Source organism: Musca domestica, unplaced genomic scaffold (genome assembly GCF_030504385.1).
Source record: "Musca domestica strain aabys unplaced genomic scaffold, Musca_domestica.polishedcontigs.V.1.1 9, whole genome shotgun sequence".
Taxonomy (NCBI): Eukaryota; Metazoa; Arthropoda; class Insecta; order Diptera; family Muscidae; genus Musca; species Musca domestica.
Genome location: NW_026712435.1, coordinates 8,543,104 through 8,559,332, shown reverse-complemented (window position 1 = coordinate 8,559,332; position 16,229 = coordinate 8,543,104). Strand labels below are relative to the sequence as shown.

The 16,229-nt window shown below is 36.0% G+C and overlaps 1 protein-coding gene and 1 long non-coding RNA gene across 10 annotated transcripts in view; one reads left to right on the top strand and one right to left on the bottom strand.

The window, feature by feature from the left end:
- The first annotated feature begins 2,590 nt into the window (after positions 1-2,590).
- The window catches only part of LOC101888882 (uncharacterized), a 20,069-nt gene continuing 6,430 nt past the window's right edge, over positions 2,591-16,229 (top strand). For 2 of the 9 annotated variants that reach the window (XM_059131835.1, XM_059131834.1), the window contains exons 1-3: positions 2,592-2,986; positions 3,124-3,980; positions 4,047-4,335. In XM_059131835.1, coding sequence (XP_058987818.1) covers positions 2,945-2,986; positions 3,124-3,980; positions 4,047-4,335 — 1,188 coding nt within the window. In that variant the 5' untranslated portion in view covers positions 2,592-2,944. Of the gene's footprint in view, positions 3,007-3,123; positions 3,981-4,046; positions 4,336-4,392; positions 4,537-8,078; positions 8,156-16,229 lie in introns of those variants that run through there. The other 7 variants (XM_020036136.2, XM_011293466.3, XM_011293464.3 and 4 more) reach the window with 7 other exon arrangements.
- Positions 9,389-16,229, bottom strand: part of LOC131806930 (uncharacterized) — a 7,672-nt gene continuing 831 nt past the window's right edge. The window contains exons 2-3 of the long non-coding RNA XR_009344231.1: positions 13,014-13,285; positions 9,389-12,135 (exon numbers count right to left, since the gene is read on the bottom strand). This is a non-coding gene — a long non-coding RNA (uncharacterized LOC131806930). The remainder of the gene's footprint in view (positions 12,136-13,013; positions 13,286-16,229) is intronic.

The window sequence follows — 16,229 nt, the reverse complement described above, 5'->3', positions numbered from 1 at the left end:
GGTTAACAGACTACTTTCAGTAACAATTGTTTCAATATTTAGGGTAAACAGACACACCTATTATTATAGGTAACAGCAAGTCCCAGCTGTAGTGTTGATATAAAAAAGAAGTTAAAGTTGACAACATTAGCATTAATCGGTAGGCTTTAGCGACTACTTTGATTTCGTCACTAACTTACTGATAAATTTCGATAATTACCGAAATTATAAGCATTTTCATTTTACCGACTTTTGTCGTTAACACAAAAAATGAGTTAGAGAATTCCACTACTGATTTACTAGAGTCAAACTCGATATGACGTTTTGTGATTTAATTCCATTTCTTGATATACCCTTTTTGATATAAAATTTCACTGCAGGACAATGTGAACATATTTTTGCCTAATAATAGAAAAAATCGCCGTGGTACTTAACAAAATGCCAAAGGCGATGGTTCGGAAGCTTTTTTTGCGGTTAAGGAACAGCGAGACCATGTTAGATAATTCATTCGTACATGTTTCCTAAAATTGCAAAATGTACATGGTATAATTATTACAGGTAACAGCAAGTCCCAGCTGATTGGATTCTATAGTAATACTAGTTCCAAACTCGATATGACATTTTGTGATTTAATTCCATTTCTTGATATACAATAGGTATACCCTTTTTTATATAAAATTTCACTGCAGGGCAATGTGAACATATTTTTGCCTATAATAGAAAAAATCGCCGTTGTACTTAACACAACGCCAGAGGCGATGGTTCGAAAACTTTTTTGCGGTTAAGGAACAGCGACACCTCGTTAGATAATATATTCGTATATTTCATGTTTCCTAAAATTGCAAAATGTAGAATACGTTATGTATGTATGCTGTTTTCAACTTGAAAGGGATATTGCCATTTCTACGATTATCTAGCGATTGCTTGAAGTGTTGAGAGATTAGGACCAACAGCTAACAACTATACATTAAGGGGAATGATGTGAAAGCATTAAAGTTAAATATTTAATAATCCAAAATAATTCAATTTAATAATCCAAATTCCAAAAATTATATTTTTGAAATTTAAATAATTTATTGAAAATTAATTATTTTGTTTACATTTTTGGACATATAACTCTGGCGCTTGTATTACGTACAAAAACAAATTTTTATGTAGTTGTTTTTACGATTGTTGTACAATAACACTGTACCTGTTACCTGTATTATTCTACCATGATGTCAACCTTAGTTGTGTATGTGTGTTTATACTTTAAAATTATATGAAAATTGTTTAGAAAATTCAAATTTTCAAATTCAGTTGTAATCAAAATGCTTATTACAACGTATGTATGGATAAAACATGCACTTTTTGTTGCGATGGGAAGGTGGGAATACATAAAGCGCTTATCTGGCAGGCTTAAGTCATCGGTTGGCTTCTAAAACTGCTTTGTTCAAAGACATAGAAGTATAAAGATAGGACAAGACAGAGTCAAAATATGGCAACTCTGTGAAAATATCTCTGTTGTTATGATACCATAACAACACATGATTTAAACCGCTAAGGCAATAGGCAAATTTTTGGAAAGGTCTATGGAATAGAATTTTGAAACCACATTTTTGGAATTTTCAAACTTTTATTTGTCATTCATTTCTGTAATTGAGGATTTTCAATTAACTTGTCTCTGTCATGAGCTGTTACACTATGTATTGTAGACACAAACCATTTGCTCAAAATGCATTTTGTCTAGTCTTTACCATTTTAGGTATTTGCTTTGTTCTTCTACGAAGAAGCCAGCCAAATATGCGCTTTATGTGGCGTTTCCACTGCACTTGATTCGCTCTCTTTTCGTTGTTTGGCCCTTAACTATGAAAAAACTATCTAATTCTTCACACAAAATTTCCTGAGCGAACACTCATATTTGTACGTTGTTCAAATCAAATCACTCTCAGAACAACGAAAAAATATGTCCCATCCCTAACAAATGAAAGCATTTATCGAAAAAATAAATTATGACATTTAAAAATTAAAAATAGGAAAATTTAATGAAATTTTAAAATTTTTTGGGAAGACTGAAAATTATGTATGAAAACTACAATGTTGAATGGCGTATGTACATTCAAACGAAAGTAAATTTTGTTTTCTCTCTCATTCGAAGTACGCATTTGGTCCACGAGATGAAATTTCCACAGAAAACTGCAAACAAAAGAGGCAATATTTTCAAAATGTTTCTATTGGCAGAAAAAATGTTGGACAAGTGTCTCTCCAGTAGAATTTAAAAATGGAAAAACACAAAAATATGTTCAAAATTTCAAGATTTACACAAAAAGTTGAAAACGTGAATGAAAATTATAAAATTATTGATATAATACATATTTGGGAGAAAAACAATCATTTCTTTTATTCATATTAGTGAGAATTTAATGTATTTTAGTATAAATTCCCATTAAAATCAAGAAACAAAATTTTTGAAAAAAGGAATTATTTTACTATGAATTACGAATCGTGCCGTATGAACGGGTTAATTCGTGTACCTAATTCTGAGAGCGAACAACGTTGTTCGGTTTCCAATGGAAACATGCTATAACTCTTATGTGCAACAACACCTGCTGTTACCTGTATTATTCTACCATCGGTATTACCCAAACACGCCAGGGCCTGGATTCTTGTTCTATGAAAATATGAAATGAAAAATATTTCCTTTATAACATTTTTCATTTCTTTTCTTTTTAAAAGTTTTCATTTCACATTTTCATAGAACAAGAATTGAGGCCCAGGTCCATAATTTCAAATTTACCAAATAATTTAATTGTTAAAAATTGATACTCTATTAAATTCACCCAATTGCTATATTCTCCAATTACGAACATAAAAACATTTCCTCTATTCGAATGGAAAAGTTAGTTATTTCAATGTTGAAAATGTTTAACTTTGAAATTTGGTACGGTCGACATGTTTCGGTGAAATTCATATAAATACTTGTCTGATGAAGAATGTCGAACGAGTACGTCGAATTTTAAGTAAAGCTGTAAATGATGTTTTATGGAGGTGTTTTTATTGTTTTTTTTTTTTTAATTTGTAATACCCTGTCATATACTTGACTGGAATATGAATTACAACCCTTAAAATTTGTATCCTTGGCAACAACATATTTGTTATGGTCAGTTCAAGTCAATACCTCAAGGATATCCAATTCAAATATTAAAACTCTACACAATGGAAGAATTATCGGAATACTCGTCACCAGTAATTGAATTCAGAGCCACACATGGCGAGGAGAAACATATGAAGCAAGTCGACAAGAACACCGGGACAGACACCCTGCCTTCGAAAATTGATACGTCTACCGAAATCAATCCGACATCTAGCAAAGCAACACAAACCTACTCGAACAAAGAATTCCAAAAAAATATAGATGAACGAAAACTGGCAATTTGGTTGCGTCAAATCCTCCCAAGTGTAGAAAAGGAACTACTTAAAGGTTGTACGCCAGACTTCGATTCAAATGCTCCTGCCGCAGTTGCTATTCCCGAAATACAACTATATCAAAAGCTGCAATTGGACACGACAGAAAATTCTCAAGGAATCGGCATTTGGTTGGCTGTACATACCAACAATGCTCCCATTTTAGTTATTAGCTCCGTATCGCCACACGACGACGACTGGTGCGAACATGTGGACAAACACATCTTTGTGTATGCTCCAGTACGCGAACATGGCAGTAACTTTATTACCTGGAGGGAAGCAAAGCGAATTTCTATTAAAGCATGCCTGAGCAGTCTGTGCACCAATCCTTTCAATAAATCTATATTCGCTGGTTCGACAATGGATGGTGGCATTTTCATTTGGAACTGTCACCAAAGCGTCAAATCGCTGGACATAACAGAACTGTCCAATGCAACGGCATTGCATGGCTATGCCAATGCAATGGATTGGTCTAGCGAACAAACTCTGCTGACAGCCCACAGCAGTGGTACCGTTGTGCAGTGGCGTTTGGGCGCCGACTTGACATCGGAGGCCGAGTAAGTATATTCATGGAAATTGTTATAGAGTTTTCAAATAATAACATAATAACGACGATGTTTCAGGTATCTGATCAAAGCTTCGCCCGGAGCCACCAGAGAAATATCCATTTCGTGTTTGTTGGCTCGGAGTGCAAATGATTTTATTGTCGGTTGCAACGATGGATCCGTGTATCACTGCTGGATCTCTAGTTCTGCGGCTGTGAGAAAGTTTTATGTGGATATTGTTCCACTGAAGAAACATCTTTTTAAGGTGTCATCTTTGTTAAAAACGCGATTCAATGGACACGGAATTGTAATAAGCTGTGATCTAAGTGGCGAGGTGTATTTTCATGATTTAGGAAACTCCAGAGATGTAAGTACGATATTGTTTAATTATGAAGTTACTCCACATCCTTTGTTCTTTGTCTAGTTGTAACAAAACAATTGGGACTGCATTGTGGCACGTGTGTATTTTATCCCACTTTATTTGAATAGATGTACGGAAGTTTATGGTGATAGAGAATATAAATCTGCGGCTCAGGCAATAATTGTAGTCAAAATATCTTATTATGTCTAGCTCTTGCCAAATTTTATATAGTTCCCCGCAAAAACTTCCATTAGCAGATAATGGGGTTCCTAATCAATTTTTGGTAATCGTAATTACAAATCAACGTACCAATAAATTATTTTCACAATGGCATGTCGTACGAAGTAATATTAATTTTTTGGCCACCAAAATACGAGAAATAGATGGATACAAGTGAAAAAGCAGTTTCATTTCCCTCCACCATTTGGAAAGAATTCGAATAATTTTTCGTTAAAAAATGCCGCTAAAACTATCAAAATACCGATTATTTGGTAAAAAAAATTTACACTGGGCCATACCGTAGATTGAACCAAGTAATATAGAAAATTGTGGAGATTCTAAAAATACTTTTATATCCTCGAAACAGAAATTTTAGGCCCAACAAAGAGGAAAATGTTTGCATGTTTCATTGTTTGTTAGTAATTTATGGAATCAAAAACCGCTGCAGATTTCCAAGTATAAACAAAGTAACATAGGCTATATAAATTTTTGAAATTCCACTTGAAAATCGAGAATCGAAGGTAACTCCCAAAAATTTAGATTTTATATACACATATCTATTGATAGATTACAGATACAGTCTCCAAATTTGAAATGCGTAACGGAATTTGGAACAAAACTAAATTTGCCAAATTATATTGAAATCGGTTCAGATTTGGATATAGCTCCCATATATATTTTTGGGTCGATTTTACATATTTGATGCACCCAATTAATGTTTTACCACCCACGAACGGGTTTTTCAATTCGATTATAATATCAAACTTGGAAGACATGTAGATTGCGGTTCGCGCATTAAAACTGCTTATCAGTTTAGCCATGAAATTTAAAGATTTAACAGTTGGATCATATTTTTGAGAGAAAATCCAGGCATTTCATTCATTTTTCGTGCTCAGACTATAAAACAATGAGTCTGACAGGAAGCGGGCATAGCCTCAGGGTCGTATTTTTGTAGTTTTACGAAGTTGTTCTACCTCCTTATTGTACCATGGTAAGGACCTTTAAACATTTGTTGTAAAAAATCAGCGGACAAGTTGAAGATTTTTTTCTTTTTTCAATTTGTTTTTCTTTTTTTGTCGATTATTTTTTCCATCTGCTTATCATATTGAATTCAATAGTTTTTTTTTTGTGAACCAAATAAGGGATTATTTTCACCATCTAAAAGTTATGTTAGTTACTAGGCTTATAACTCAAGAACGGCTTGACGGATTTTAACAATTCATAAAATTTCGGAATGGTATTTTGGCAAAACATCGCCTGAAAATATGCCAATAAAAATTTGAATGAAAAAATCTTTTTGGCGTAAATTTTTTTCCAATTCGACATACTATATTGAAGTTTACATTATTTAATATTGAAATTAGTGCGCAATACGATGTTAAATGGATCTTTCATGTCTAAAATTGGCATCTAGCTTTCAATTCCGGGACCTACAAACAAAAAAGTTTAAATCATACGATGGTTATATAAATATGAAATCGGTTTGTATTCTTATCCGTGAGTTATGATCTATATCATGACCTGCAAAAGCGATTTAAGGTATCTTGTTTGGGAAGAATTTCTGAAAGGATAGAATCCTTTCCTTACAAAAAGACCAATTCGCTCTACTATTTTGCACCCTAGATATATTTGGTATTTTACTGATTGTACTCCCAAAGAATTTTGCATTTTGAGCTCTCATTGGACGGATTATTGTCACATGAAAGAAGTAGGTCCACGCTTTGAAATGAGCCCCATTAGGCTTTTTCGGTCATTTTTGTTTATTTAAATGTGTTCGCATCTTCCAGCTGAACTACGATGTAGGCCCTGGAGTTGAAAGGTAGATGTCAGTTAACTTCCTATTTCGCACTTATTTCATTTTTTTGGTGAAAAATGATATATAGTGAAAAATTATTCTTTATTTTGTTCACAAAAAATCCATTGAAATCATGTATTGTTTTGAAAAATAAATAATAAAAAATAATGTTTTGAATAATAAAGTATTTAAAAAATGTTCAAATTCTGATGAAATTCATATTACAGCTTTACAAATGCTTCTGTTATGGAATGAAAGCAATCATATTAGAAACTCGATGTTGTGAAAAATTCACGGCGTTCCTTAAGTGTTTCACGATTTTTTTTTAGATTTTTTTTATACATGGAAGCTACAAGACTAGCTTTTTAAATTTAATCATTCTACCCTACCTAGTAATTACTGTAGCAAGCTTGGTAAGCCGTTTACTTATGCCACAAAAAAAAATCATGCAGTTTTTATAATATACAGGGTGAGATAAAAAAAACTGCAACAAAGTCAAACGCCATAATTTTTATTTATTTTTTTTAATTTTATTGAATGAAAGCAAAAAATGTCGGAAATAGTATCAAATTTTAAAATAAGTATAGATTTGTTTGAATTGGTCACCTTTGGTATGAATTACGGCCAATGAAACCGTCACACGTTGCCCGAATGTTGCTCTGCGGTATTTTGGCACGGCGAAGCGCTTGCTTGAGGTGATCGATAACAACTCTTTAGCTCTTTTGAGTCTATTTTCGTTCTGTTGCGGTGTAAGTTCTTGCACTTTTTGGAATTTCAATGGCTTTACCCCCACCTTATTTTTCAATATTTGTCGAATGGAATATTGCGATATGTTGAGCTCACGAGCCATTTTTCGGCCACTGCGACGTGGGTCTCGATCAAGTCGCTTCTTTACTTTTCGAACCATTTTTGCTGATGTTGCTGTTTTCTTCCGTCCACTTCTTTGACGTCGGGCTACGCTGCCAATATCACAGTAACGAGCGATGTTACGAGACACAAAAGACTTATTCACATCTAGATTCTGGAGTGCTCTAACGATAGCCACTTGTGGTTTTTCAGCCAAATATAAAGAAATCACACTATCATGCTTGAATTCCATCGCGAATAACTTTTTTTTTGTGGAAAATTCTCACTAAAATGCTTTTGTACGCTTGTAAACAATATAATGACACTGGAATAATTTTAACAGCACAATGACAGCAGTCTGAAGTTGGTTGCAGTTTATTCATCTCACCCTGTATATAGCAGCCATGACCGCACTTATAAGCCTTGTGTTTCGAATCATTGTCTTGATAAAAATAATAATCTTTGCCAAGGCCGAGCTTTTCCTTACAGAGTGGCAAACTTTCTTTCAAAATGTTAAGGTACATAGTCTGATCCATAATAATCTCAATAAAATGCAATACACCAGGTCAAGAGACTGAAAATTAACCATACACCATTACTAACCCACCACCGTGCTTCACTGCAGGTTCCATATTTTTTTTTTTTTTTTTGGCAAGGAGCGCTTCATTTGCCTTTCTCTATACATAAGGTCTGACATCAGAACCAAAAAGGTTGAATTTGCTCTCGTCGCATTCTTTTTATATGTGCGCCTTGGCAAATCGCAATCTTGCTTATTGATTTCGCTTGCTGATTACAGGTTTATGCCTAGCTTCTTCTTCCATTGTAATTCGACTATGCAGTATATTTCTTATTGTTCAAGGGCAACATAAATTTCCCAAATCCTTTTCAGCAATTTTTGCGAGCTTCGGTGCACTCAAAAATGGATACTTTTTGATCTGCCGTAACATAGACTGCTCATCACTCAAGGTAAATATTTAATTATTTACCGTTTTTGATTTATTTTCTACACATGCATCTGTTTTGAACCTTTTTATGATATCTCAGATATCTCACCTAGGTTAGGTTAGGTTAAAGGATGTGTGGTTGTGTAAAAACAACCACTCCACTCGGAGACCTATTGGCCCATTGTGATCATCCTAATTTAGAAAAATGAAAGTGAAAAAGTTAGGAGGTTAGAGTAGAATAGATAGGAAATAAAAGAGTTAGTGGATTTGCATCCACGGTGTAGTCAGCGTGTCGTCCTTAGCCATTTTAGTCTTCTGGCTATCTGAAGAATAACTACTGGCTCTGTTTCGGAGAGGCATGACAAATCGGGCAGAATTTGCTTACCTAGAAGCCTATGTCTTACTCCGATCAGGATAGGACAGTGACAGAGTAAGTGTTCCACCGTTTCTGTTTCTTCCTCATCTTGGCAAATCCTGCAGTATTCAGTGTCGTCACCCCTCCATTTTGAAGTCATGGCCTTTATGTTGCAATGACCTGTAATAAGACCCACCACAAGCTTCAGGTCCAACTTCGTCATGGATGTGAGTGACCGTGATCTCTTTTCTGAGTTCACTGGCCAAATCTTTTTGGAGATGTTACATCCCCTTCCAGATATCCAGTTCTGTTGAAATCTCCCAAGATAGTGATTATGAAGTACTTGAAAGAAGTGGCATAAAGGTGGCTTCACTGAGGTCTCAATCTCTAGATCTACTGACTCAGATCCGCATCTGACCAATTCATCGGCAGATTCATTGCCAGATATGTTGCAGTGTCCAGGAACCCAACAGAGCTTGACAAACGACTTTACCTTTTCCAGGGCAATCTTGCACTCCAGAACAGCCATAGATTTGATTATAAAAGAATTTAGAGCTTTTAGGGCCGCTTGACTATCGACATATATAGTCACCGGTCCATCCCGTTCATTGATTCTGTTTTCCAACAGCTCTATGGCCATTCTGACAGCAAAAATCTCTGCCTGAAAAACACTACAATCGCTGTTTAGTCTGAAAGACCGTCGGATACTGTTGCGAGTGGTCCACTTAGAAGAACCTTCTGTCCTCTCTGTAAAATTGTTATTTACAAATGTCAGCTGTCATAGAACAGTTGGTGTTCGTATGGCGTATCTACACCGCCCGTACTAAATATTACTTGCTCCCATGTAAGGTGTCGTCCCTGAATGACGACGGGAGAGAGAGTTTTACGCCATATCTCAAATTTCCCAAATAACGTCAATGATGGCGGAAGAAAGAGAAATTATATTGTATTAATACCAATATTAAATGCATTATTGGAATTATGTTGCAGTTGGAATATGCGCATATAAAAGCAAAGTCAGCACGAAGAAGCTTTCTTTTTATTTTGTGAACGGTTTCAGTGCGAGCGTAATTTTATGCGTGTTTCCAAAACAATTGTAACAGAATAAAAAAAAATAAAACAAGCAAACTATTCATAAAGAGTTAAATAAAGTTTAAAGGCATGATAGCCAGCGAACACTTCCAAATAAAAAGGATTGTGAAAAGTTCAAGAGCAATACGAAAAATTGGACTGACGTTCGTAGCTGCTTAAAGAAAACCTTAGTATCTGAACGCTGATAATTTCTTAAAGATACGCTCGGCAGCTAGCGATTGTCAGCTGCATCCTGTGGTCACCAAACACCCTGTGTATGCCAATTGTGCCAGTGCCTAAGATCAGCTGCTGAAAAGTGGACTCTATCCGAAATATATTTCAACACTGCAAAATTCATCATATGGTCGTGATTTTATGTCAGTTTTCTCGCTGAGAAAGGAAAACTAATATACCAGTGGCCCAGGAAGAGTTCAGTATAACAGCAAGGTAACAAAGTGTTATAAAACGATAAACATCCTTATACTTTGGAAACTATAGCCGGCCGTTAGGCGCAGAAGAAAACAACCCAAGTTTGACTTTATTAATTTTTATTTTTTTTGATACTTTTATTATATTTTTTTTTGATACTTATTCGAGGAAACAATTTACGTAAATCTTAGTCTAAGTTTTTTTATTTACATTTTTGTGTTATTATAGTATTTTTGTTGTGATTGTTTTTTCTTTATTTTTTTATTTATTGTAAGGGACTATATATCAAGGGCAGGGGTCTTATAAACCGTTTTTTTTTGTCGTGAGACGTAGATGGTCTCGGAAATATTATATACTTAATTGAGCTCGATTAGGTAGGCGTCTTAACATAGTCGGTAACTTTCTGGCGAAATTTCAAGCCAGTGAAAAATACCCAATCCCCTTAGTATAGGTCCTGATAGGGAATAAATTTAATTTTTGACAATATAAGAAAGCAAATCTAATAATAAGGTCCTTTCGACTTTGTAATTTCGATATTCAGCTTCCTAATTTTAATGTCCGAATAAAAATGTGAATCGTATTATAAGAATTAAAATGAATATTGTTTGAGAAAAAATTATTGGAAGGATTATGGTCGAGTGGGGTGGTGAATAGAGTAAGGGAGTCAATGGGGTCCACATAATGAAAAATAGGGTTTCGTGGACCATGGTAGGGTGGGCCGAGTGGGGGTTCCGAACAGCAAGGGACCTTAAAATCCTCAAGGAATGTTCTCTGTGTGTTTTGTTTTAGAGTAAATATTTGTATTCGTTCACCCATGAAATAAATGATGTTGGACCCGAAGTTCGTTTGGCGGTTGAGAACCTACCTGAGAGTCTTGAGCAGCCGGAAGGCCAAACCGATACTGTAAGAGCGGTCATAACAGAATGGCGCCCAATTTAGAAATAAATACCTAGATTGCCATATTGGTAATTCAAGGAAAAGTAATGTTTATTGTGTGTAATACCCAAACACAAAGCAATAGATCAGCCTAGATTCAATAGTTTCGAAATCTAGTCCTCAGCTAAAGTATCTAACTGGTATTGCAACCAGACCTATGGATTAGATAGGTTCTGATTAAATGTGCAATATTAGTATTAGAATAATATTGGCTAGATTTATAGGAAAGGGTCTTAGTGCAATCTCTAGTTGTGTTTTTGTAACTATGAATGTTGTAATCGACCTGTGATGTTTTGTACTGTTTTTTTTTTTATAATTTTGAATAGATCCAAGATAAGATTTTGCTGGCTATAAGAAATCGGCATCCCAGGTGAATAATTCCCGTGAGATAAGTGTCGATGGCCACAACCCATATGATCTTTACTTTCAATAAAAAGAGGGAAGCAATGCAATGGCAGCTAGTCTTAGAAGATTTATTTGTTCATATACATATATTATAAGTTTATAAGGACATTCTGAGGATTTTTAAACGCTCATTTTTATTGGCTTTAAGCAGTAAAATAATGTGATTTAATTCGTCTGAGGAAAAGATTGGCGATAATAACAATTAGATTTTTTTTAGCCAATGTGCTCCCATTTCATCTACCTTACAAACACTACCATAAACCTTCCATAAAAAAAAAATATATATATATTAAAAATAATAAGTGAAAGAATATAGAAAATTACAATTTTTGATGATAAACTTGTAATTTTATTGACTGGTAAATACCAAATAATTTAAATTAAACTCGATCAAGAATCAAAAAAAAAAAAAAAAAAAAAAAAAGAGAAATTAAAGACTTTAAGTCTAAGATAAGATAGTAAAAGTATCAAAGTGCATTTTAACAACTAGTTTTATCTATATAGAAAACGTAGTTTAGGGAATGTATACCAGGTCAAAGACAGCGAATAAAAGAAACTGGCCGTTACATTTTGATGCTAATTCCGATCAAGGTCAAATCGAACCTAAAAAGAAAAAGATGAATGAATTAGAAACTGGAAACATGGAAAATACAGGGCAATTTAGGGACTTATCTTCCACCATTATAAATCGTCCTGGTCATGGGAACATAGATAATAACCCTCAAACTGCACCAACTGGGATAGAAAATGAGGGTGACAATTTTCTTACACCGGGGACTAGAAGAGTTCAGTCTAGAGATGTGAACCTGGAAGAAAGAGTCAAAGACATTGTAAGCAATGAGGTGAAAGATTTAAGGAAAACAATAGACATTTTGGTCAAGACAGTTCAAAATATGACGTCAAATACCACTAATGTAACTCCAAGGACAGTAAATTTTGATGGACATGTTGGGAATGGGAACATTCCCCAGAGTGATCTTCCGGCTGTTTCGAATGCCATGGCTAGTAGGGAGCGAATACAATCGGGAACTTCATCTTCAACTGGGTATTACTTCCCACCTGTACCGATGAAAGACCATTTGCGCATCCGAGTCGACAAGTTTGGCATCAACTTTGATGGAAACCCGCTAAAATTAACGGTGGAAGAATTCATATTCCGCCTAGAATGTCTCAAAGAACAGTATGACATTCCATGGGACGAAATTCTACGGGATTTTAGGTTGCTTGTATCTGGACCTGCTCTTGAGTGGTTCTGGCAATTGCAGAAGATGAGGAAATTCACTCAATGGGTTCGTCTAAAGGACGCTTTATTGTCCCAGTATCGGGCTACTAAATCGCCTTTTGAGGCCATGAAAGATTTGGTAGAGAGAAAACAAATGGCGAACGAACCTATTGATACCTACTTTCATGCTATGGGACAGCTCCGATCTCGATTACCGCTTCCGATCACTGATGAAGACATGATCAAAATTATTAAAAGTAATGTTAGGGAAAACATAAAAATGGTTATATACCCGATGAGCATTTCCACAGTGGAATTATTACGAGTGGAATGCAAAGATGCTGAAAAGAATTTTCCCAAAAGAGATACAAATGGCACCGATTCCGCGACAGATTAGGCAAGTCAATGAAGTCACATATGATGATTATGAATATGAGGAACCGAATCCTCAAATAGAGGTACCTGATACTGTCTCTGCTATTCGGATGGCACAACAGCACAACAAGGTGTATGTTTGCTGGAATTGTCAGGAATCAGGGCACACATTCGTGGATTGTCCATCCACAGCAAGGTCGTTGTTTTGCTATCGATGTGGTAAGCAAAACACGATAACTCCCAAATGTCCAAATTGTCAAAAGGGAAACTACCGGAGGGGCGTGGAAACTACGGGGGAGACACGTCCGGCAGGAAACCCCGAGAAGTGAATGAGACTCAGGACGAATCGCTGAAACAATCTGACATAAAAGAAGGGCATACATTTAAGGGAAGTGAATCGTGGGCAAAACAGAGACATTATGTTCCACTAGAAGTGAGACAAACAAATTATGAGTTAGTTAGACGGAGAATATTTGGCCAAGATGTTGGAAAGAAAAATATTCCTAAACGCATACTTAAAATAAGGCAGAAGGCCATAGAGAAAAGAAGAGTTAAAAGAGCTGTGGTTGAAACCATAACCCGTGCCGAAACGAGTTTCAAAGACCCCAGACCTTTTGCTAAAATTTATATAAAGGGGAAAGTCCTCGAAGGATTGTTAGATACCGGAGCGTCCATAAGCCTCCTGGGGAAAGGGTGTAGGGAACTACTGGAGGAACTTTCAATCGAAATGAAACCAGTTTTTACCAATATTAGGACTGCGAGTGGCAGGAGACATCGTATAATTGGTAAAATTGAAATAAATGTTGAATTCGATGGTAGCATTAACAACATGGAGTTATATTTATGCCCCGATCTAGATCTAAATCTATACTTAGGTATTGATTTCTGGCATAAATTTAATCTTGCTCCAGGAATCATACCAGTTGAAGAAATAAATATTGAAAAGGTTTTTGAAGAATATAGAGAAACGAGAACGGAACATCGACTAAAACCACATCAGCTTACAGAACAACAAAAACTTAAATTGAATCAGGCAATTGAAGAATTTGATACGTTTGAGAAAATGGGATTGGGTAGAACCAAGCTTGAAAAGCAAGTTATCAAGCTGGTAGAGGGAGCAGTACCATTTAAAGATAGGCATTACCCAATGTCCCCTGCAGTGCAGCAAATCACATATGAGGAAATAGATAAAATGCTGAAACTAAATGTAATCGAAGAGAGTGAAAGCCCGTGGTGTAACCGAACCACGGTGGTAAGAAAACGCGGGAAAAATAGGTTTTGCCTCGACGCGAGAAAGTTGAACAAATTAACTGAAAAAGACGCGTATCCCCTACAAAATATAGATGGCATACTTAGCCGCATTGATGAGACGTACTATATTAGTAGCGTGGATCTCAAATTTGCATTCTGGCAAATAGAGTTAGAGGAGGAGAGTAAGAAATATACCGCGTTTACTGTTCCCGGGCGACCTTTATACCAATTTCGGGTAATGCCCTTTGGGCTATGCAACGCTGCCCAACGTCTGTGTCGCCTGATGGATAAGGTCGTACCAAACCGATTAAAGGAAAATGTGTTCATTTATTTGGACGATTTGCTACTAATCTCGAGCGATTTTGAGCAACACATGGAATTATTGAAAGAAGTTGCACAGTGTCTCAAAGCAGCAAATTTAACTATTGGTCTTAAAAAGTCTCAATTTTGTTTCAGGGAATTGAAGTATCTGGGTTATATAATTGGGGATGGTATGTTAAAAACAGATCCGGATAAAGTGGAAGCCATTATGAAAATAGCAGTACCGAAAAATATAAGAGAAGTTAGAAGTTTTTTAGGCACTGCAGGGTGGTATCGCCGCTTTATAAAGGATTTCGCCACGATATCTGCCCCTTTAACTGACACCCTTAAGAAATCTAAGAAATTCATCATGACTGAAGAAGCAATAAAGGCATTTGAAAGCCTTAAAAGGTCATTGACACGGGCCCCGGTGTTACGTCATGCTGATTTCCGAAAACGATTCTTCATACAGTGTGATGCTTCGGAATACGGTATCGGAGCGGTACTATTTCAACTTAATGATCAGGAAGACGAACACCCTATTGCTTTTTATTCACAAAAGCTAAATTCCAGCCAAAAAAACTACAGTGTTACGGAGAAAGAATGCCTGGCGGCTGTTATGGCTATAAAGAAGTTCCGTCCATATGTAGAATTAATGGACTTTACTGTCATAACAGATCATGCCAGTCTCCAATGGCTAATGAACTTAAAGGATTTAAGTGGTCGTCTCGCCCGTTGGTCGTTACAGTTGCAGGCATACCGTTTCGACATCGTACACCGAAAAGGAAAAGATAATTTAGTGGCAGATACTTTATCCAGACTTCCCTGGATAGAAGAGATCGACATAGAGCAGATATTTGAAGTTAATACCAATGAATTCGACAGTGAAGAATACAGGGATCTGAAAAATGTTATTGAAAATAATCAGAATAGACTTCCAGACTTAAAAGTCGAAGATAACCTAGTGCTGAAGCGGCTAAGACAGGAGAATTGTGAGTTTTTGGGCGAATACGAGTGGAGGATATGGGTTCCAGAACATTTGACTCATCATCTGATCCAAAAGGCCCATGATTCTCCAACATCCGCTCATGGTGGTACACGCAAGACATTGAGCCGTTTAAGGCAACAATTTTATTGGCCTAATATGACGTCGCAGGTTCGTCAATATGTCGGGAAATGCATAACATGCAAAGAAACCAAAAGTGTCAATTATAATACAAAGACTACGTTAGGAAACGAAGTCAAAACAGAAAGACCCTTTCAGAAAATTTATATTGACTTTTTGGGCAAATACCCACGTTCCAAGTGTGGAAACGCATATATTTTTATCGTTGTGGATCATTTTTCTAAATTTGTGTGTTTGAAGGCTATGAGAGAGGCCACCGCCAGTAACGTAATCCGATTTTTAGTGGAGGAAATTTTTAGAAAATTTGGGGTACCTGAGACTGTCCACAGTGACAACGGGGCCCAATTTAACTCTAAACAATTCAAAGACATGATAAAAGTTTACCAAATTAATCACCTTCAAACTGCCCCATATTCACCACAGTCGAACGCCTCAGAACGGGTTAATCAATCCGTTCTGGCGGCCATTAGAGCTTATCTAGAAAATGATCATAGAGACTGGGATCTCTATCTGTCGGAAATCGAGTGCGCTCTCCGAACCTCGGTACATGCCGCGACGGGCGTATCACCATTTTTTGCCCTATTCGGGTACCATATGTACACTAAAGGTTCGGACTACAAGTTAGC